The sequence below is a fragment of the Primulina eburnea genome, unplaced genomic scaffold (genome assembly GCF_022965805.1).
Source record: "Primulina eburnea isolate SZY01 unplaced genomic scaffold, ASM2296580v1 ctg1294, whole genome shotgun sequence".
In the NCBI taxonomy this organism is placed as follows: Eukaryota; Viridiplantae; Streptophyta; class Magnoliopsida; order Lamiales; family Gesneriaceae; genus Primulina; species Primulina eburnea.
Window position 1 is genome coordinate 1 of NW_027330818.1, and position 24,220 is coordinate 24,220.

Consider the following 24,220-nt stretch of genomic DNA (forward strand, 5'->3'; position numbering starts at 1 on the left):
AACCCCGGTAGTTGTATCAATGAACCATTGAGGGCCACACAAGTACTAGCTTTGTAAATCCCGATGAGAAGTAAAATAGTTCAATGTGTTGAACGGCTTATAAATGTGTTTATAAGCGTAAAGAAAAATAGAAGTATGACTTCTATGAGAGAAATATAAATTTTAATTTATGGAAGTGTTCCTACTGTACTAATCTTCATCCGGATGGCCCAACATCCTAGTGTTAAATGGCCGAATTTTTGTGCTAAAATTAAAAATTTTTGACTTCCGTTGCGCTTCAGGCCACCGTAACCGGTCCGCTTTCATGGGTCCGTGTACATACTGTACTAATCTTCATCCGGAATCAAGGGACACGGACCCCGTGCTCACCTCCGTGTACGGGTCCGTGTAGGCACTGTATTCGCCAACTTCAAAGGGCACGGACCCCGTGCCTGGGTCCGTCTTCGGGTCCGTGCAGGCACTGGATTTGCTCATCTCGGGTTGTGAAGGACACGGACCCCGTGTGCAGGTCCGTGTCGAGGTCCGTGAAGACTCGGTTGAGGAGATTAAAGCTTGAATCCTATTCCTTTGGCCCTCCAACATTCTTCCATGCATCCCGAGCCCTCCACCACTTTGCTCCTCGCACGTAAATCCATCTTCTTCGCTCATACGCCCGTGCAAGGCTACCATGTTCGCATCATCCTCCCCTTCTTGAAAAGGATTTGTCCTCAAATCTTCACTACCAACAAAAAAGCGACGCAAGTTAGTAATAACAAGAATTAAATTACCAACATACTTACCTTTAAGCTCAAGTTTGTAGGTGCTATCGCCCACGTGCTCCATCCACGCTTCGAACTCCAACTCCAAGGTTTCTTTCACTATCAAATCACCAACCTCAATATACACCAAACAACAAAGGACACCAAATAATAAAATATGATTAAGTATCACAAATATCAAGTTCCTCCCCTTCTTAGACCTAGTCAACACCAAAGCAAGGATGGTACAAATGTAAATATATTGCTTACTAGGACTAAGAATTAAGTCATGCATGTCATAGAACCCTAACCTAGTTGCTATCTTCATACATGCAAGACCCTCGTTACAACACCATTCGACATACCTTTTTATATGTAACCAACATAGAAATGCATGCATCTTATCAATAATGAAATCATGACAATATGCATCACTAGCGGGTAACTCATAAAACGAGCATAACATGAACAACTTAATCTCCTTAAAGGTATATTCATCATGGACAAAGAAATTCTTATAGTCATTCATGCTCTTCCCAAAGTCTTCATCAAACAAGTAGGAATCATGCAAATAGAACACACTAAATGTACTATCCATGTTTTCATTCAACTCACTACATGAAGTTAATCCTAATGCACATAGGTCATTGCCATGACAAAGTGTCAATTGGACAATCTTTGAACACTCAAAATCAATAACATTTGAATCTAATTCATGCAATGCATATTCATTCTCACTTCTATGACACTTAGGCAACAAGATTAAATCACATTCACATCTTCTAAACATCACATTTCCAACTTGTCCCCATAGTTCTTGAAAACAAAACAATAATGAATTAAGGTAAGGAAGAAAATCATACCTTCTAGGTGTTGTGTTGACAACTAACCTTACCTCATCGCTATGGCTCTTGAATCCATATGGTTCATCCCATTGTATCCTCACACCAACAACACTTGCTAGCCTCCCCATCATGGCATTACCGTAATCCTGCAAAGAAGAAGTAACAATGCTTGGGATTGAACCGGCGATTTCATCACTAATATGAGTAAACCACTTTGTACAAAGGTACATGTAATGGTTTATGCAATAATAAACAACTCTCATCCTCACTCTTTTCACTCCTTTGGACCATCAAATTATTCTTCTTTTCTTTTTCTTTGGCCTCTTTTTCTCTCTCTTTTTTCTTTTCTATGGTCATCTCACTTTTTTGTTCACTCTTTCTTTCGACCATATATTTTTCTTTTTCTTTTTCTAAGGCCATCTCACTCTTTTGGACACTCTTTTTTTCGGCCATTTTAAATTCTTTTTCACTCTCACAATTAAATTGTAGTTGATCATCAGTAATTACAATTGAAATAGGTTGATTAAGAAAAGTACATGATGAATCATAGCATGCGTGCAACAAATTATTACTACTTTCTTCTTTCTCCTCCATAGCACACACATTAGAACTAAATTCACCATCTAAGAATTCACCCTCCACCGCACAACACTCTATGCTCAAGTCAGAAATTAGTGGATTACCAACCTCCTCAATCCTCTCAACCTCCACTTTAGGCTCAACATCAATGCTCACTTCAACTCCACACTCGACTGCAACCTTAGATTCACATTCAACTACCACCTCAACCTCATCCGCAACCTCCCTTTGGGATCTAAGTTCAACTGGCGATTTTACTACAGTCATCTCCTCCTTTGGACACTGGGTGATATCATGCCCAAACTCTAGACACCAATTACATTGAATATCATAAGTACTAACATTTGAGATTTTAGATGTACCTTGATATTCATATTTGCCAACTTCACGTCTCGACTCCTTCTTTGGCCTGGCAATGATTTTCTTTTCCAAGCTCGTCCTCCAATTGGATGCCCATGAATCCTCATACAAGCCATGCTCATCTCTACGAACACCTCTCCTATGAATGCTTTGGAGTAAACTGCTTCCTCATCACTATTTTCATCTCATCCCATGTAACTATAAGGGTCATCCCCACATCGCCTCCTACGTAGTACTAATTTATCCCACCAAGTAGTAGCATAGTTGGTAAACTCACTACTAGCTCGTCTTACCTTCATTGCTTCGGTATAATTCTCCCGACTCTCAAATACACACTCCATTCTCTCTTCCCACTCAAGGTACGCCTTTGGATCGGCTTCCCCACTGAAAAATGGAATGGTCATCTTCGTGCCACTAAGTCTATACCCTTCCCGGCTTCTATACCCCTTATCCTCATCAAATCTCCTATAACGATCCATGTTCAACAACGCATCTCCTCCAACTCTACTACCTCGTTTATTCTCCCACCTTCTATCCAACCCTCCTAACATCGTTTTAAATTGACGTTCGTCAATCATAATACCTGCAAGAAAAGGTTAGTATAAAACAATAAAATAAATAAATTTCCTCACCACAAATCCTCACAAATCACTCCAATGAAAAATTCACTCGCACTCGTCTTTTTCCCTCACCACAAAAGCTCACCGGTCACTCCAAAGAAATTCACTCGTCTCTCCTCTCTTATTTTTTTGCTCACAACAAATACTCACTAGTCACTCCAAAGAAATAACACTCACACTCAAATGTTTCCACTCGAATTTGATAGTACTCTCAAAAGTGTGCTCAAGCTTTGTATTTGGGATATCAAACAATCAAGGTTCAAACTTGTGAACAAATGCGACCGACTCACTTGGACTGTGTAGACAAGAAATTCGAATATGAATTTTTTTTTTTTTTTGACTGTGAGAGACAATTAAATATGACTCTCTAAAGAAAATAGAACAAGATATCAAAATGAAATAATGGTGAATTTTCGGAATTTTTTTTTTTTTATTTTTTTTTTGGCTTGAGTACTACTCGAAAATCCCAAAAAAAAAGTCACCAACAAATTTCGAGAATCACAGATTCACGAAAAAATTACGAAGAACGATAGAACAAAACAGATCTGAAAATAAACGAATAGATAATACAGATCTGCAATTTAAGAACAAGATAATATACTTGAATTCAATAAACCTAAAGCTCTGATACTAAATGACGTGAATCTTGACACGAATAAATAGCAAACACGATTAAAAATAAATCGCACCCTCTATTCAATTACGATGTTAAGATCCGTGTGTTTTCCCGATCTTTTGATTCAAGTATTGTGTGATATTCACCTCTAAACTAGCAAGAGTTTAGCAACAAATAAACACGAGGATAAACAATCGAAAACTATACGAACCTTCGAAGAACTTCGCCTACGACAATCCGCACAAGCAACGACCGACAAACGCCACAAAGTTAAAAACTTTGATAAGTTTGATTTGATTTGACAAAGCTAAAAGCTTTGAAAAGTTGAGAGAAAATTCTCACAAGTTTGATAAACTCAAAATAATATCTGTATTGTGTTCTAAAAATTCGTCCAAGATATGTCTTATATCAAAAGATAACAAAAATCTAGTTTCCTAGCAAAGTAAAACTCTAAAAAAAGGAAACAAATCCGCGCAGAAAACAGAGGACACGGACCCCGTGCATACCTCCGTGTCTGGGTCCGTGTACATACTGTACTAATCTTCATTCGGAATCAAGGGACACGGACCCCGTGCTCACCTCCGTGTACGGGTCCGTGTAGTCACTGTATTCGCCAACTTCAAAGGGCACGGACCCCGTGCCTGGGTCCGTCGTCGGGTCCGTGCAGGCACTGGATTTGCTCATCTCGGGTTGTGAAGGACACGGACCCCGTGTGCAGGTCCGTGTCGAGGTCCGTGAAGACTCGGTTGAGGAGATTAATGCTTGAATCCTATTCCTTTGGCCCACCAACATTCTTCCATGCATCCCGAGCCCACCACCACTTTGCTCCTCGCACGTAAATCCATCTTCTTCGCTCGTACGCCCGTGCAAGGCTACCATGTTCGCATCAGAGTATCTATCCACAACAACAAAAATAGAATCCCTACCCTTCTTAGTCCTAGGCAACCCAAAATAAAGTCCATAGAAATGTCAATCCAAGTTCTTTTTAAGAATAGCACGCAAAAGTGTTCCCAAAGTTCTATTGACAACTTCAGTTTGTCCATCCGTTTGAGGATGACAAGTAGTAGAAAACAACAATTTTGTGCCAAGTTTAGCCCATAAAGTATTCCAAAAGTAACTCAAGAATTTAACATCGTGACCAGAAACAATAGTCCTAGGCATGCCATGCAACCTAACGACTTCTCTAAAGAACAAATCCGCAATGTTTGAAGCATGTGGGGACCCGTGCTCTAACTCAATTCTTTTGGGATTTATTGGATCTTTACTCGAAAATGTGGGTTAAAATTTTGCTTTTAACATTAAGTCAAACGTATACTCAAAGCATGACATATCTTTATAATAATTAAACATCATCTGGTACATACAAGTCTGTTTCGTACAAGCATACACTAGTGTTCAACTACCAACTACAAACATAAGTGATACAAGTCTAGTAAGAAACACTAGAAATCTTCAATGCCCGAGATCTCCACGCTATCATCAATCTCTCATCTAGCTCGAGACCCAGATCCTGCCCCACCTGTTGCCATGCACACATACAGACACGACAATAGCCGGATAACTCCGGTCAGAACAAATCCCAGTATAAAACATGGATGCATGCAATGTAATAATCATGTACAAAAGCATAGCATATATCAAGTAACATGAATGAAAATCTAAACATGTAAAGGAATACAAATCTGTATTCAACCTCTAGTTCTTGTGTGGGGACCCGGGCTCTAACTCTATTCTTTTGGGATTTAATTGGATCTTTGTTCGAAAATGTGGGTCAAAATTTTGATTTTAACTTTAATTCGAATGTATTAACTAAAGCATAACATATCTCGATAGAAATTAAACAACGTAATGTACATACAAGTCTGTTCGTACAAACATACACTAGTGTTCAAATGACAACTACAAACATAAGTAGTATAAGTTTCATAAGAAAACACTAGTAATCTGCAATGCCCGAGATCTCCACGCTATCATCATCTCTCATCTAGCTCGTGACCCCGATCCTGCCCCACCTGTTGCCATGCACACATACAGACACGACAAAAGCCGGATAACTCCGGTGAGAACATATCCCAGTATAAAACATGGATGCATGCAATGTAATAAATCATATACAAATGCATAACATAAATCAAGTAACATGAATATAAATCTACACATGTAGTAGAATACAAATCTGTATTCAACATTCAAATCTTGACTCGACTCTTTTCTAATCTAGGGATCCCGGTGTGAATAAGACGGTCTGTTACCTACCCAACCACTCGGGGCAACGGTACGTCTTATTCCTAGACTTCGGTCAACTCTGTATCGAGGGTCTACACATATAGCAAATCTGCTCCTATGCGTCGATACACCGAAACGTCTAGTTTTGGCAAGTCTGCCAATCTCTCCTATCTCAGGACTCGAATATAAATCAATAAACAAGGCATTACATAATCAAATGTAATAACAATCTAGTATGTGATTTAGGGAAACTCGTATCAAATCTGAATCGAGTTGTGCAATCCCGTGACCACATGAATTATACCTTTCTGGTCGCACTGTCTGTGTCGTAGTCGAAGGCTTGAGTTCACAATAGCCAATACAATCTGAAATAACATAATCGACATGTACTCTATCAATATATATCTCAAGCAACTCAATATACAAAGCTGAAATCGGTTTCAAAACAATTTGACGGCGTAACGACGTAGTTCTTCGATACCGGTAACACCACCATAACATGCTCAATCATAATCAACTCATAAACTCATCAACCTCAATACATAAGCTGAAATCTGTACCATCTTAGCGTAATACATGCTGGAAACTAACAATCGTAGCAAATAACATCCGTTTCTTGATGCGGTTACGAATATACCATGCTCAATACCTCAAGAACACAATATAACTAACATATTACAATTTTTCCAACATCTATAATTCGAAACATGTTGGAATTGCATAAAACTTACTTCACCTTGTATCCGTCGATGTAAGGAGTACAAACTTACCTCGGAACACAAATCGAATAGCTAAATCTCGCACAATCACCACTCCAAGATCAAAAGAAATGGAAGCTCTCTCCTTGAAGTTCCCTCGGCCTCAGCATTCTGAAATGGAGGAGGTGAAGACACATAATCATATATGCATGACAAGAAACAAGTGGTTTATTTTTCACTTGACACGCAAGACCGCGGGTGCGGTACACTAGCAGCGCGGGTGCGCTGTGCTTTCGGCAGCCGGTCTATTTTCTGAATCTCGATCACCGCGGGTGCGGCGCTTGCATCATCGCGGGTGCGGTCTCACCACCGCGGGTGCGGTCTTGCACGCACCGCGGGTGCGGTGTTGCTTCGCACATTTGCCTCAATTTTCTATCACCTACACCGCGGGGGCGGTAGTCCTAGCACCGCAGGGGCGGTGTGGCTTCGGCCATGCTTGCTCAAACTCTCATTTTTCATGTCACGCATTCTCCTCTTCAAGTCTCACATCGATGACAACGGGTAATTCTCGAGCCTTACATCTTGACTCGATTCATTTCTACTCAAGGGATCCCGGTGTGAATAAGACGGTCTGTCACCTACCCATCCACTCGGGGTGACGGTACGTCTTATTCCTAGACTTCGGTCAACTCTGTATCGAGGGTCTACACATAGAGTAAATCTGCTCCTATGCGTCGATACACCGAAACGTCTAGTTTTGGCCAATCTGCCAATATCTCCTATATCAGGACTCGAATATAAATCAATAAACAAGACATTACATAATCAAATGTAATAACAAGCTAGTATGTGATTTAGGGAAACTCGTATCAAATCTGAATCGAGTTGTGCAATCCTGTGACCACATGAATTATACCTTTCTTGTCGAACAATCGGTGTCGTAGTCGAAGTCTCGAGTTCACAATAGCCAATACAAATCTGAAATGGCATAATCAATGTGTACTTCATCAATATACATTTCAAGCAACTCAAGGTACAAAGCTGAAATTGGTTTCAATACAATTTGGCGGCATAACGGCGTAATACTTCGATACCGATAACTCAATAATATCATACTCAATCACAAGCAACTCATACTATCATCAAAATATCAACATATATTCTGAAATCTGTAAGTATCCCAACTCATATATGCTGGAAATTTCGAACAATAGCATACGGTCTCCAAATTTCGATCCAGTAACGAATATATCATGCTCAGTATATCAAGAACACATATTCTAAATCAAATCTGAATTTCCCCCAACATGAATATCTGAAACATGCTGAAATATAATAAAACTTACATCTTCTTGTAGTCTTCAAAGAGAGGAGTCCAAATCTATGCTTGGATTTAAATTTGGAGGTATAAATCTTACACAACCATGCTTATAAGCTTGAAAGAATTTAGGAAAAGAAATGAGTTCTCTCGGTTCTGCTAATGGAAAATGAAGATTCAGCAGCTTCATATATATATATATACATGCCATGTGTCAAGCCAAGAAACAAAGGTGGCACTTCGCATGCAACACCGCGACCGCGGGTGCGCTCATGTTTCGGTAGGATTTCATTTCCTAAAATTTATCGACCGCGGGTGCGGTCATTGCAGGACCGCGGGTGCGGTGATGCTACGGCCAAACTTCATAAATTTGATATAATACACCGCGGGTGCGGTCTTGTCTGAGGCGCGGGTGCGGTATGGCTTCGGCCATTCTTTCAAAAATTCTCATTTTTAAGTCATGCATTCACACCTCTTCAAATCTAACATCAATGACAACTGATAATTCTCGAGCCTTACATTTCTCCCCCTCTTAAACAGGAGTTAGTCCTCGAACTCGTAAGTAAATAATCATGCAAGTATACCCAAAACAGTATAATCAAAATTGAAAGGAAGACTCACATCATATGAATAGCTCAGGATGTCTCTGCCTCATATCAGACTCTGTCTCCCAAGTTCCTTCCTCGATGCCATGGTGACTCCATTGAACCTTTACAAGCGGAATGGTCTTGGTTCTAAGCTGTTTCTCTTTCCGATCAAGAATCTGTATCGGTTTTTCCACATAACTCAGAGTTTGATCTAACTCGGCTTTGTCAGGCTGAATGACGTGAGAATTATCTGGCATATATCTGCGCAACATTGATACATGAAATACGTCATGAATACCAGATAATGAAGGAGGAAGAGCAAGTCTGTAAGCTCGATCGCCAATCTTCTCAAGGATCTCATATGGACCGACGTATCTAGGAGACAACTTTCCTCGCTTGCCAAATCTGACAACGCCTCTGAAAGGTGAAATCTTCAAAAATACTCTGTCTCCTTGTTCAAACACTAACGGTCTACGTCTGATATTGGCGTATTTCGCTTGCCTATCATGTGCCGTCTTCATTCGTTTCTGAATGATCTTCACTTTTTCGGTCATCTCACGGATCATATCAGGTCCCAACTCTGGTACCTCGGAGATATCATCCCAGTACAACGGAGATCTGCACTTCTTTCCGTATAAAGCTTCGAACGGTGCCATCTCAATGCTAGTCTGATAGCTGTTATTGTATGAAAACTCACACAACGGCAATGAATCTTGCCAACCAGTACCAAAATCTAGTACTACAGCTCTCAGCATATCCTCTAAAGTGTGGATAGTCCGCTCTGACTGTCCGTCTGTCTGAGGATGATAAGCAGTGCTCAGGTGTAAAGTCGTACCTAGAGCCTGCTGCAAACTGTGCCAAAAGTGAGAAGTAAATCGTGGATCACGATCTAATACGATCGACTTCGGCACACCGTGCAATCTGACGACCTCTCTGACATACAACTCTGCCATCTGATCGTGTCGATAGGTCATTCTGTACGGAATAAAGCACGCTGATTTGGTCAATCTATCTATCACTACCCAAATCGCGTCACAACCTCGCAAAGATCGAGGTAACTTCGTCAAGAAATCCATGGAAATGTGGTCCCATTTCCATTCAGGAACAGACAAACTCTGAAGTAAACCTCCGGGCTTCTTTCTTTCTGCCTTCACCTGCTGGCAATTCAAACATTTAGACACAAATTCTGCAATATCTGTCTTCATCTGCTTCCACCAGAATTGTGTCTTCAAGTCATTGTACATCTTCCTGCCACCAGGATGAATGCTGAACCGGCTACAGTGTGCTTCTGACATGATCTGTCGTCTCAAATCTGAAATCTCTGGCACAACTAAGCGGTTATTCACATACAGAACAGAATCTCTAACCTGATACTCTGATATATGACCAGCTCTGACCATATCAATCGATCTCTGAATGCTCGGATCAGTTCTCTGCGCCTCTTTGATCCTCAAAATCAGATCTGGCTCAATCTGAATCGCAGCAAGTCGCAACGGTCTACTCTCTGTATCAAATGTCAATCCAGACAAGCAACAATTCTTTACTAAATTCGATATACCTACTGTCGACAAGGAAAGAGCACATACCTTTCGACTCAAGGCGTCTGCAGCTGCATTCGATTTCCCTGGATAGTACTTGATCTCGCAATCAAAATTTTTCAGCAGATCAAGCCATCGTCATTGCCTCATGTTCAACTCTGACTGAGAAAAGAGATACTTCAGGCTTTTATGATCGGAATAGATCTCAAACTTCTCGCCATACAAATAATGGCGCTAAATCTTGAGTGCAAAGACAATCGCCGCCAATTCAAGATCATGAATCGGATAACGGGTCTCGTGCGGCTTCAGCTATCTAGAGGCGTACGCTATCACGTGCCCTCGCTGCATAAGAACACATCCTAGTCCCTCTGTGAGATGCGTCACAGTATACAACGAACTCACCTGTACCTGAAGGAATCGTCAAGACAAGCGCACTAGTCAGCCTCTTCTTCAACTCCACAAAACTGGTTTCACAATCTTTGGACCATACAAATGGCATGTTCTTCTGTGTCAACTGGGTGATAGGCTTCGCTATACAGGAGAAATCTCGGATAAAACGACGATAATACCCGGCTAGACCCATGAAACTGCGTATCTCCAGCACAGAAGTCGGTCTCGGCCAACTGATCACAGCCTCAACTTTACTCGGATCTACCGCAATACCATCTCCAGATATAATGTGACCCAAGAAGACAACCTGTCTCAGCCAAAATTCGCACTTGGATAGTTTAGCATACAACTGCTCATTTCTCAAAGTCTTCAATACAATTCTCAGATGATCTGTATGCTCAGTTAGACTCTTCGAATATACTAAAATATCATCAATGAATACAATCACAAAATCATCTAAATATCTCTGAAAGATGCGGTTCATCAAACTCATAAATACCGCTGGTGCATTTGTCAAACCGAAAGGCATAACAACAAACTCATAATGTCCATACCTGGTTCGAAATGCAGTCTTCGGAATATCAACATCTCTAACTTTGAGCTGATGATACCCTAATCTCAAATGAATCTTCGAGTATACCGAAGATCCCTGTAACTGATCAAACAAATCGTCGATGCGAGGCAGATGATACTTGTTCTTCACTGTTGCCTTGTTCAACTGCCTATAATCAATATACAGTCGCATCGAACCATCTTTCTTTCTAACGAAAAGCACCGGAGCACCCCAAGGAGATACACTGGGTCTGATATATCCCTTGGACAGAAGACCTTCCAACTGTGCCTTCAATTCTTTTAGTTCAATAGGCGACATCCTATACGGAGCTCTCGAAATAGGAACACTGCATGGCACGAGATCTATGCTAAAATCTACCTCTCGAACCGGAGGCAACCCTGGAATCTCATTTGGGAACACATCTGCAAACTTGCAAACCACTGGCAGATCTGCCAATGCTGGGCTCGACTTCAGTAATATACGAGAAAGCCCTCTGCTCCTCTCTGAAGTAATCTACTCATAGTCAGAGCAGATACTAAGGGAATCCGAGATCTGGAACCCTTTCCGTAGAATTTCCACTCCTCTGTCATCTCGGGTCTGAATCTGACAATCTTGTGGAAACAATCTACAGTGGCCATGTACTTGGTCAACATATCTATACCAACTATACAATCAAAATCAGCTAAACCAAATACTACACACTCTAAATCAATCTCATGCCCCTCAAACTGAAGCATACAGTGTCTAACAGTAGTCACAGATATCAAACCACTTCCCAACGGAGAAGCTATAGACACTACCGTCGACAAAGACTCAACAGGCAATGAATATCTCAATGCAAAATGCTCCGATATGAATGTATGAGACGCACCTGTGTCTATCAACACATTTGCAGGATAACCGCAAAGGAAACAGTTACCTGCAATGACGTCATCTGGCGCCTCCTGCGCCTGCTCCTCTGTCAGCGCAAATACCCTAGCCTGCTGTCTGGGAGGTTGACTCACTGTCTGACTGCCTCCTGGTCTCTGCTGGGTCTGTGTAGATGGTGGCTGGAAAGAGCGTACAGAAGATGCCTGTCTCTCCATCTGTGGCACTGGTGCTGATGACCCTGCACTCTGGAATCGTTGTGCACCTCTCTGGGGACAAACTCTGGCAAAGTGTCCCTATTGCCTACAGACGTTGCAGCGTCCCATAACTCCTTGACACTGCTCCGTGGCAAGTCGCCCTCCGCATGAACTACAGTAAGCGCCACTGTAATCTGAACCCTGACCCCTCTTTCGAGATCCACTCGAACTCGATGAACTGCTCCCGGATTTCTTAAACTGCTTGCCCCTAGCTTTCAGAAATTCCTTCTTGCCACTACCACTAGCTCCACTGTCAAAGCGATGAGGAGGTGGTGGAAACTGTACGGTCGTGGACTGTGGCGGTCTCTGCCCCTGAACACTGTAAGAAGTGCCTCGCTGCCTGATCAAGCCAGCCTCTGCTCCCTTCGCTCTGTTCAGTGCCTCTGAAAAAGTATTAGGCCGTCCCGTGTTCACCAAAGTAAATACATCTGGATTAAACCCGTTGATGAACTGATCAGCCACTGCCTCGTCGTTCCCTGATACATGAGGTGCAAAAATCGTAGCAACGCAGAAAATTTAGCAACATACTCCTCAATGTTCCACTGTCCCTGCCTCAGATTCGCAAATTCAGCTCCCTTATCTTTTCGGTAGGAGACGGGGAAGAAGCGCTGATAGAACTCATCTTTGAAAACTTTTCATGTGATGTCAATGCCTCGGTGCTCCAAGGCTCTCTTCGTAGTCAACCACCAGCTCTTTGCAACCTCTTGCATTTGATGCCCTATCAGCTTCACACGTCGCTCATCAGTATATGCCAAAGACTCAAACAACATCTCGATATCATCCAGCCAGCTCTCGCACTCCACTGCACTCTCTGTGCCCTTCAGCGTAGGAGGATGGAAAGACTGAAACCTCTTCAGTAAGGTCTCCATTGGCGTAGCGGTGACGTCCATCTGTGCACCTGATGTGCTACCCTGCTCTGGCTGTGGTATACGTCTAGGCGGCATAAATCTGATTACCAAACTGATTAGTACACAATCAATATCATCTGTCTCAACCCTCCTCTGATCATAGACTCTGATCGAGAATCGGTTCTGATTCAGGCTTGACAAGTATATGCTGTAAATCAATTCAGATAATACAACAACATATAATAGGGAAAGCAATAAACCATGCTAGCATCTCAAAAGCAAGGAAGATGACTCGTTCTACCCCGCTCATCCTATTCTATCTCAGTCTACAGAACCTATAGCTCTGATACCACCATGTTTTGGGGACTCGGGCTCTAACTCAATTCTTTTGGGATTTATTGGATCTTTACTCGAAAATGTGCGTCAAAATTTTGCTTTTAACATTAAGTCAAATGTATACTCAAAGCATGACATATCTTTATAATAATTAAACATCATCTGGCTACATACAAGTCTGTTTCGTACAAGCATACACTAGTGTTCAACTACCAACTACAAACATAAGTGATACAAGTCTAGTAAGAAACACTAGAAATCTTCAATGCCCGAGATCTCCACGCTATCATCAATCTCTCATCTAGCTCGAGACCCAGATCCTGCCCCACCTGTTGCCATGCACACATACAGACACGACAACAGCCGGATAACTCCGGTGAGAACAAATCCCAGTATAAAACATGGATGCATGCAATGTAATTGTAAGGCTCAAGATTTATTAGTCCTCATTTATGCGATATTAGAAGATGTGAGAGTGCATGACATTGCATGAGAAACACTAAGGAAAATGAGAGTAGGAAATACATGAGAAAAGATGTGAAAGGTTAAGAATAAATGTAAAAGGGCCGAAGCTATGGTGCATATGCGCGAAGGAATGCGCGCATATGCATGAGAATTACAGTAGCATCGGCGCATATGCGCGAAGAAAGTGGCGCACATGCGCGACATGTCCAGAGGCATTGGCGCACATGCGCTGAATGAAGTGGCGCATATGCGCGATACTTCCAGCAGCTGTGGCACATTTGCGCGAGTTCAAGCGCGCATATGCGCGGTCCGTCCAGAAGCCTGGGCGCATGTGCACGAAAAGAAGCGCGCATATGCGCGAAACTTGTTGCTCGAAAAATGATAACACTTGTCCTTTGCCATGCAATTTAAATGTATGTGGCTTCATTTCCTCTCCTGGCAGAGTAGAAAACCGAGAGAGAGAATGGTTCAAGGAAGAAGGGAGATTCTCTCATTTTAAAGTTAATTGTGCAAGATTTGCATATCCAAATTTTAATCTAAGCCTAGATTTGCACTCCTCTCATCACTAGCTACAAGAAAATGTAAGTTTCATTCAATTCCAGCATGTTTTGATATTTATGTGTTGGGTAAAGGATGAATTGAACTCAATATTATGTTCTTGAGATGATAAATGTTGTAGAATCGTAAACGGATCGATTATCGAATGCCATACGATATCGTTACTACTTTTCTAGCATATTTAGAATTAAGTATGCAGATTTTGAATACTTTCATGGGCTTATGATGATGATTATGAGTTGAGACTATGGATTGTGAATATATGCGAGAGTTGGAGTGATCGATATGATCGGTATTGAGAAAATACGTGTCATGCCGTGATTGTATCTAGATTGGTATTGATGAGATAGGAGTGTTGAGTTGTGTATTGATAGAATGCACATTGATGGTGCCATTTCAGATTTATATTGGCAACGTGATAGCGAGACTTCGACTACATCACAGACTTTACGACACGAAAGGTATAAACCATGTTGTTTGGGAAGCCACAACTCAAATAAGATATTATTTGAGTTTCCCAAACCAAAATCACATACTAGTATTATTGTATATACGGTAACATGTTTATGACTTGTTTATAGAATTATATTCAAATCTTGTTACATGATTACGCTTTGATTATAGAATTGTATTCAAGCATGTAAGATTATTGTAATATTCAGATATGAATATGAGCATGCTTTGTTACAGGTTGATAGTCATTGCATTTAAGATAGGAGAGTCATTGACAACCATTGTCAACTATCTAGATGTTCGGTGTATCTCAGCTTAGGAGCAGCCTTGACTCCTACTGCAGTCGTTGATACAGCTCAGACCGAAGTCTAGGAATAAGACGTACAGTCACCCCGAGTGGGAGGGTAGGTGACAGCCATTGACGTCTTATTCACACCGGGATCCCTAGAGTTCTAGTCGAGTCGAGTCCAGACATGGTTTGATTCGCATTGCATTGCATGTGCATATGATGTCATTCATGATAGCATGTTTCATGTTTAATTGTTTATATGCATGTATACATGTTTATACTGGGATTTGTTCTCACCGGAGTTTCCGGATGTTGTTATGTCTGTATGTGTGCATAACAACAGGTGGGGCAGGATCTGGGTCACGCAGAGGATGAGAGATGGACATAGCGTGGTGATCTCGGGCTTAGCAGAAGGACTAGTAGTTGTACCTTTGGCATGTACTGTATTTAATTACTAGTTTGTTGAGTATGGATGGACATGACATGTTGTACGTTATGTTTGTACATTATGTTTGTAATTTAAATAAGAATTTATGTTTGTTTATATACATTAGATTTAATGTTGAAAAGCGAAAATTTGACCCACTTTTATATTAACGATCCATTGAATCCCAAATAAAAAGTTAGAGCCCGGGTCCCCACAACAGGTGGTATCAGAGCGATAGATCCTTTAGAGTGAGATAAGATAGAATGAGCGGGGTAGATCGAGTCTTCTTCCTTGCTTTATGATGTGCTAGCATGATTTATTGCTTTCATTATTGCATGTTGTATTGTTATCTGACTTGTATTACAGCATGTGTTAGTAAAGACTGAATCAGAACCGATTCTGGATCAGAGGTAAATGATCAGAGCAGGGCTGAGACAGTTAGTATAGATTGTATACTAAACTGTTTGTATAGCAGATTCATGCCTCCTAGAAGAGCAGCCGTTCCTTTACGACCACCGGTACCAGAACAGGGTAGCACATCTGGTGATACGATGGATGTCACTGCTACGCCTATGGAGACTCTATTAAAGCGATTCCAGTCATTCCGACCACCGACTTTAAAGGGTATAGAAAATGCAATTGAATGTGAAAGCTGGTTGGAGGATATCGAGATGTTATTCGAGTCTCTGGAATATAGTGACGAGAAGCGAGTGAAACTCATTGGCCATCAACTGCAAGACGTGGCTAAGTAGGTGGTTGAATATAAGGAGAGCACTAGAACAGCGTGGCACCGAGGTTACATGGAAAGCATTCAAGACGGAGTTCTATCAGCGATTCTTTCCTGTATCCTACCGTAAAGATAAAGGCGCTGAATTTGCAAACCTGAGGCAAGGGCAATTGAACATTGAAGAGTACGTTGCTAAATTTTCTTCTTTGCTTCGCTTTGCACCTCACGTTTCAGGTAATGATGAGGCAGTAGCAGATCAGTTTATAAATAGGCCTGAATCCAGATATCTTTACGTTGGTAAATACGGGGAGACCCAACAACTTCTCGGATGCATTGAATCGTGCCAAAGGAGCTGAAGCAGGGTTGCTTAGGCAACGGAGTGTTCCGTATGTTGCTCCGAGTCCGAGACCGCCACTACCTCCAGCACAACATCCTCCTAGATTTGATAGCGGCGGTAGTAGCAGCGGGCGGAAGGATCCGTTGAAAGCGAAGGGCAAACAGTTTAAGAGGGCAGGGAGCAGTTCGTCGAGCTCCAGCATGTCAAGACAGAGAGGTCCTGGCCAGAGTTTAGAGGTGATGGGTGGATATTGCAGTACTTGTGGAGGTAAGCATGCCACAGAACAGTGTCAGGGTGTAGTGGGCAGGTGTAACATATGCAAGCAACCGGGACATTATGCCAAGGTCTGTCCTCAGAGAAGTGGTGCATCGAGATTTCAAGGTGCAGGGTCATCAGCATCAGTGACTCAGCCTGAGAGGCAAGCTTCATCTGTTCACTCATTTCAGCCGCCACCTACACAGACCCAGCCTCGAGCCAGAGGTGGCCAGATAGGGAGTCAGCCTCAGAGACAACAGGCTCAGGTGTTTGCGTTGACAGAGGAGCAAGCACAAGATGCCCCAGATGATGTCATTGCAGGTAACTGTTTCTTTTGCGGTTATCCTACTTATATATTGATAGATACGGGTGCATCGCATACATTCATATCAGAACGATTTGCATTATTGCATTCTCTGCCTGTTGAGTCGTTATTAGATGTCGTGTCTATTACTTCTCCGTTAGGAAGTGGTTTGATATCGGTGACTACGGTTAGACATTGCATCTTACAGTTTGAGGGTCATGAAATTGATCTAGATTGCATAGTACTCGGGTTAGATGATTTTGATTGTATTGTTGGAATTGACATGTTAACAAAGTACAGAGCCACCGTGGATTGTTTCCACAAAATTGTCAGATTCAGACCAGAAATGGCAGAAGAGTGGAAATTCTACTGGAAAGGGTTCCAGATCTCGGATTCCCTTGATTTCGGCTTTGTCTATGAATAAGTTGTTACAGAAAGGAGCAGATGGGTTCCTTGTGTATGCTGTAGATGTTCAGAAATCTAGCCCTACATTGGCAGATTTGCCAGTAGTACGGGAATTTGCAGATGTGTTTCCAGAGGAGATTCCAGGGTTACCTCCGGTGCGAGAGGTAGATTTTAGTATTGATTTGATTCCAGGTACCACTCCTATTTCGAGAGCTCCGTATAGGATGGCACCGATAGAGTTGAAAGAATTAAAGGCACAGTTGGAAGATCTTCTAGCCAAGGGATATATCAGACCTAGTGTATCTCCTTGGGGCGCTCCGGTGCTATTTGTGCGAAAGAAAGATGGATCGATGCGGTTGTGTATCGATTACATGCAACTGAATAAGGCAACGATAAAAATAAGTATCATTTGCCTAGAATTGATGATTTATTTGATCAGTTGCAGGGATCCTTTGTTTATTCTAAGATTGATTTGCGATCCGGATATCATCAGCTTCGAGTTCGAGATGTGGACATACCGAAGACAGCATTTCGAACCAGGTATGGGCATTACGAATTTATTGTCATGCCTTTTGGTTTAACAAATGCTCCGACGGTATTTATGGGCTTGATGAATCAAATCTTTCAGAGGTATTTGGATGATTTTGTGATTGTCTTTATCGATGATATTCTAGTGTATTCTAAGAACTAGGAATGAGCATGCAGAGCATCTCAGAATTGTGTTACAGACACTGAGAAATGAGAGATTGTATGCCAAGTTGTCAAAGTGTGAATTTTGGTTGAATCGAGTTGTCTTTTTGGGACATATTATATCTGGATATGGTATTTCTGTAGATCCGAGTAAAGTGGAAGCTGTGATCAGTTGTCCGAGACCGACTTCCGTGCCAGAGATACGCAGTTTCATGGGTCTAGCAGGATACTATAGACGATTCATCCAAGATTTCTCCCGTATTGCGAAGCCAATTACACAATTGACACAGAAGAATGCGCCATTCCTATGGTCTGAGGAGTGTGATTCTAGCTTTTTAGAATTGAAGAAGAGGCTGACCAGTGCACCTGTCTTGATGATTCCTTCAAGTACAGGTGATTTCGTTGTATATTGTGATGCCTCTCACAGAGGTTTGGGATGTGTTCTTATGCAGCGAGGTCATGTGGTCGCATATGCCTCAAGACAGTTGAAGACTCACGAGACTCGATACCCCATTCATGATCTTGAATTGGCGGCTATCGTATTTGCACTCAAGATCTGGCGTCATTATCTTTATGGCGAGAAATTTGAGATCTATTCGGACCATAAAAGCCTAAAATACTTGTTTTCTCAGTCGGAGTTGAACATGAGGCAGCGTAGATGGCTTGATCTGCTAAAAGACTTTGATTGCGAGATCAAATATTATCCAGGGAAGTCAAATGCAGCCGCGGACGCCTTGAGCCGAAAGGTTTGTTCCCTATCCTTATCGACGATAGGTGTTACAAAGCTAGTTGAAAATTGCTGTTTCTCTGGATTAGAATTTGATACAGACAGGAGGCCACTACGACTTACTGCTATTCAAGTTGAGCCTGACTTGATCAGGAGGATCAAAGAAGCTCAACGAACCGATCAGAATGTGCAAAGATCAATTCAGGTGGTCAGAGCAGGACATGTATCAGAATATCAGGTACGTGATCATGTGCTGTATGTGAATAACCGCCTTGTAGTGCCAGATGTTTCAGACTTGAGACATCAGATTATGTCCGAAGCACACTGCAGTCGGTTCAGCATCCATCCTGGTGGCAGAAAGATGTACAATGATTTGAAGACACAGTTCTGGTGGAAACAGATGAAGTCAGACATCGCAGAGTATGTGTCTAAATGCTTGAACTGCCAACAGGTGAAGGCCGAGAGGAAGAAGCCCGGAGGGTTACTTCAGAGTTTTTCTATTCCAGAATGGAAATGGGACCACATTTCCATGGATTTTGTGACGAAGTTACCCCGATCTTCCCGAGGCTGTGATGCGATTTGAGTCGTTATCGACAGATTGACCAAATCAGCTTGTTTCATCCCGTATAGAATGACGTATCGGCATGATCAGATGGCGGAGATATATGTTCGAGAGGTAGTCAGATTGCATGTTGTGCCGAAGTCTATCGTATCAGATCGTGATTCCCGATTCACTTCACACTTCTGGCACAGTCTACAGCAGGCCTTAGGTACGACATTACACCTGAGTACTGCTTACCATCCTCAGACAGATGGACAGTCAGAGCGGACTATCCAGACACTAGAGGATATGTTGAGAGCCGTAGTGCTAGATTTTGGCACTAGTTGGCAAGATTCCTTACCTCTTTGTGAATTCTCTTACAATAATAGCTATCAGACGAGCATTGAGATGGCACCGTTTGAAGCTTTATATGGTAAGAAGTGCATATCTCCGCTATACTGGGATGACATCTCCGAGGTACCAGAACTTGGACCAGATATGATTCGTAACATGACCGAGAAGGTGAAAGTCATTCAGAAGAGGATGAAGACGGCACAAGATAGGCAAGTGAAAATACGCCAACATCAGACGTAGACCGTTAGTATTTGAACAAGGAGACAAGGTATTTATAAAGATTTCCCCATTTAGAGGCGTTGTCAGATTTGGCAAGCGTGGAAAGTTGTCTCCTAGATACGTCGGTCCTTACGAGATCCTAGAGAAGATTGGCGATCGAGCATATCGACTGGCTCTTCCTCCTTCTCTGTCTGGTATACATGACGTTTTTCATGTATCAATGCTGCGTAGATACATGCCAGATATTTCTCATGTCATTCAGCCGACGAAGCTGAGCTTGATCAGACATTGAGTTTTATTGAACAACCGATACAGATTCTTGATCGGAAAGAAAAGAAGCTCAGAACGAAGATTATTCCTCTAGTAAAAGTCCAATGGAGTCGTCACGGCAGTAGAAGAAGCGACATGGGAGACAGAAGCCGACATGCGACAGAAACACCCCGAGTTATTTCAATAATGTAAGTATTGATCTAACTTTGAGGTTATTACATTTGATGCTTACATTGATAGAATGATGTGCGATTTCGAGGGCGAAATCATTTCTTAGAGGGGGAGAAATGTAAGGCTCAAGATTTATTAGTCCTCATTTATGCGATATTAGAAGATGTGAGAGTGCATGACATTGCATGAGAAACACTAAGGAAAATGAGAGTAGGAAATACATGAGAAAAGATGTGAAAGGTTAAGAATAAATGTAAAAGGGCCGAAGCTATGGCGCATATGCGCGAAGGAATGCGCGCATATGCATGAGAATTACAGTAGCATCGGCGCATATGCGCGAAGAAAGTGGCGCACATGCGCGACATGTCCAGAGGCATTGGCGCACATGCGCGGAATGAAGTGGCGCATATGCGCGATACTTCCAGCAGCTGTGGCGCATATGCGCGAGTTCAAGCGCGCATATGCGCGGTCCGTCCAGAAGCCTGGGCGCATATGCGCGAAAAGAAGCGCGCATATGCGCGAAACGTGTTGCTCGAAAAATGATAACACTTGTACTTTGCCATGCAATTTAAATGTATGTGGCTTCATTTCCTCTCCTGGCAGAGTAGAAAACCGAGAGAGAGAATGGTTCAAGGAAGAAGGGAGATTCTCTCATTTTAAAGTTAATTGTGCAAGATTTGCATATCCAAATTTTAATCTAAGCCTAGATTTGCACTCCTCTCATCACTAGCTACAAGAAAATGTAAGTTTCATTCAATTCCAGCATGTTTTGATATTTATGTGTTGGGTAAAGGATGAATTGAACTCAATATTATGTTCTTGAGATGATAAATGTTGTAGAATCGTAAACGGATCGATTATCGGATGCCATACGATATCGTTACTACTTTTCTAGCATATTTAGAATTAAGTATGCAGATTTTGAATACTTTCATGGGCTTATGATGATGATTATGAGTTGAGACTATGGATTGTGAATATATGCGAGAGTTGGAGTGATCAATATGATCGGTATTGAGAAAATATGTTGTCATGCCGTTGAATTGTATCTAGATTTGGTTATTGATTGAGATAGAAGTTGTTTTGAGTTGTGTATTGATAGAATGCACATTGATGGTGCCATTTCAGATTTATATTGGCAACGTGATAGCGAGACTTCGACTACATCACAGACTTTACGACACGAAAGGTATAAACCATGTTGTTTGGGAAGCCACAACTCAAATAAGATATTATTTGAGTTTCCCAAACCAAAATCACATACTAGTATTATTGTATATACGGTAACATGTTTATGACTTGTTTATAGAATTATATTCAAATCTTGTTACATGATTACGCTTTGATTATAGAATTGTATTCAAGCATGTAAGATTATTGTAATATTCAGATATGAATATGAGCATGCTTTGTTACAGGTTGATAGTCATTGCATTTAAGATAGGAGAGTCGTTGACAGCCATTGTCAACTATCTAGATGTTCGGTGTATCTCAGCTTAGGAGCAGCCTTGACTCCTATTGCAGTCGTTGATACAGCTCAGACCGAAGTCTAGGAATAAGACGTACAGTCACCCCGAGTGGGAGGGTAGGTGACAGCCATTGACGTCTTATTCACACCGGGATCCCTAGAGTTCTAGTCGAGTCGAGTCCAGACATGGTTTGATTCGCATTGCATTGCATGTGCATATGATGTCATTCATGATAGCATGTTTCATTTTTAATTGTTTATATGCATGTATACATGTTTATACTGGGATTTGTTCTCACCGGAGTTTCCGGCTGTTGTTATGTCTGTATGTGTGCATAACAACAGGTGGGGCAGGATCTGGGTCACGCAGAGGATGAGAGATGGACATAGCGTGGTGATCTCGGGCTTAGCAGAAGGACTAGTAGTTGTACCTTTGGCATGTACTGTATTTAATTACTAGTTTGTTGAGTATGGATGGACAAGACATGTTGTACGTTATGTTTGTACATTATGTTTGTAATTTAAATAAAGAATTTATGTTTGTTTATATACATTAGATTTAATGTTGAAAAGCGAAAATTTGACCCACTTTTATATTAACGATCCATTGAATCCCAAAGAAAAAGTTAGAGCCCGGGTCCCCACAGTAATAATCATGTACAAAAGCATAGCATATATCAAGTAACATGAATGAAAATCTAAACATGTAAAGGAATACAAATCTGTATTCAATCTCTAGTTCTTGACTCGATTCATTTCTACTCTAGGGATCCCGGTGTGAATAAGACGGTCTGTCACCTACCCATCCACTCAGGGGTGACGGTACGTCTTATTCCTAGACTTCGGTCAACTCTGTATCGAGGGTCTACACATAGAGTAAATCTGCTCCTATGCGTCGATACACCGAAACGTCTAGTTTTGGCCAATCTGCCAATATCTCCTATCTCAGGACTCGAATATAAATCAATAAACAAGACATTACATAATCAAATGTAATAACAAGCTAGTATGTGATTTAGGGAAACTCGTATCAAATCTGAATCGAGTTGTGCAATCCCGTGACCACATGAATTATACCTTTCTTGTCGAACAATCGGTGTCGTAGTCGAAGTCTCGAGTTCACAATAGCCAATACAAATCTGAAATGGCATAATCAATGTGTACTTCATCAATATACATTTCAAGCAACTCAAGGTACAAAGCTGAAATTGGTTTCAATACAATTTGGCAGCATAACGGCGTAATACTTCGATACCGATAACTCAATAATATCATACTCAATCACAAGCAACTCATACTATCATCAAAACATCAACATATATTCTGAAATCTGTAAGTATCCCAACTCATATATGCTGGAAATTTCGAACAATAGCATACGGTCTCCAAATTTCGATCCAGTAACGAATATATCATGCTCAGTATATCAAGAACACATATTCTAAATCAAATCTGAATTTCCCCCAACATGAATATCTGAAACATGCTGAAATATAATAAAACTTACATCTTCTTGTAGTCTTCAAAGAGAGGAGTCCAAATCTATGCTTGGATTTAAATTTGGAGGTATAAATCTTACACAACCATGCTTATAAGCTTGAAAGAATTTAGGAAAAGAAATGAGTTCTCTCGGTTCCGCTGATGGAAAATGAAGATTCAGCAGCTTCATATATATATATACATGCCATGTGTCAAGCCAAGAAACAAAGGTGGCACTTCGCATGCAACACCGCGGGTGCGCTCATGTTTCGGCAGGATTTCATTTCCTAAAATTTATCGACCGCGGGTGTGGTCATTGCAGGACCGCGGGTGCGGTGATGCTACGGCCAAACTTCATAAATTTGATATAATACACCGCGGGTGCGGTCTTGTCTGAGGCGCGGGTGCGGTATGGCTTCGGCCATTCTTTCAAAAATTCTCATTTTTAAGTCATGCATTCTCACCTCTTCAAATCTAACATCAATGACAACTGATAATTCTCGAGCCTTACAAAGTATCATCGGTTTTATGACAAGCTATAAAATGTGCAGTCTTAGAAAATCTATCCACAACAACAAAAATAGAATCCCTACCCTTCTTAGTCCTAGGCAACCCCAAAATAAAGTCCATAGAAATGTCAATCCAAGTTCTTTTTAAGAATAGCACGCAAAAGTGTTCCCAAAGTTCTATTGGCATTTTCAGTTTG

The 24,220-nt window shown here is 41.5% G+C and overlaps 1 protein-coding gene across 1 annotated transcript in view; it reads right to left on the minus strand.

Annotated features, from left to right (window-relative positions):
- Nucleotides 1–779: 779 nt before the first annotated feature.
- LOC140820640 (uncharacterized) overlaps nucleotides 780–24,220 on the minus strand; it is a gene marked incomplete at its 3' end in the record, with an annotated part of 51,697 nt that continues 28,256 nt past the window's right edge. Inside the window, 5 exon segments of the mRNA XM_073180939.1 lie at nucleotides 780–873; nucleotides 1,633–1,728; nucleotides 2,270–2,466; nucleotides 2,524–2,660; nucleotides 2,948–3,104. Coding sequence (XP_073037040.1) covers nucleotides 780–873; nucleotides 1,633–1,728; nucleotides 2,270–2,466; nucleotides 2,524–2,660; nucleotides 2,948–3,104 — 681 coding nt within the window.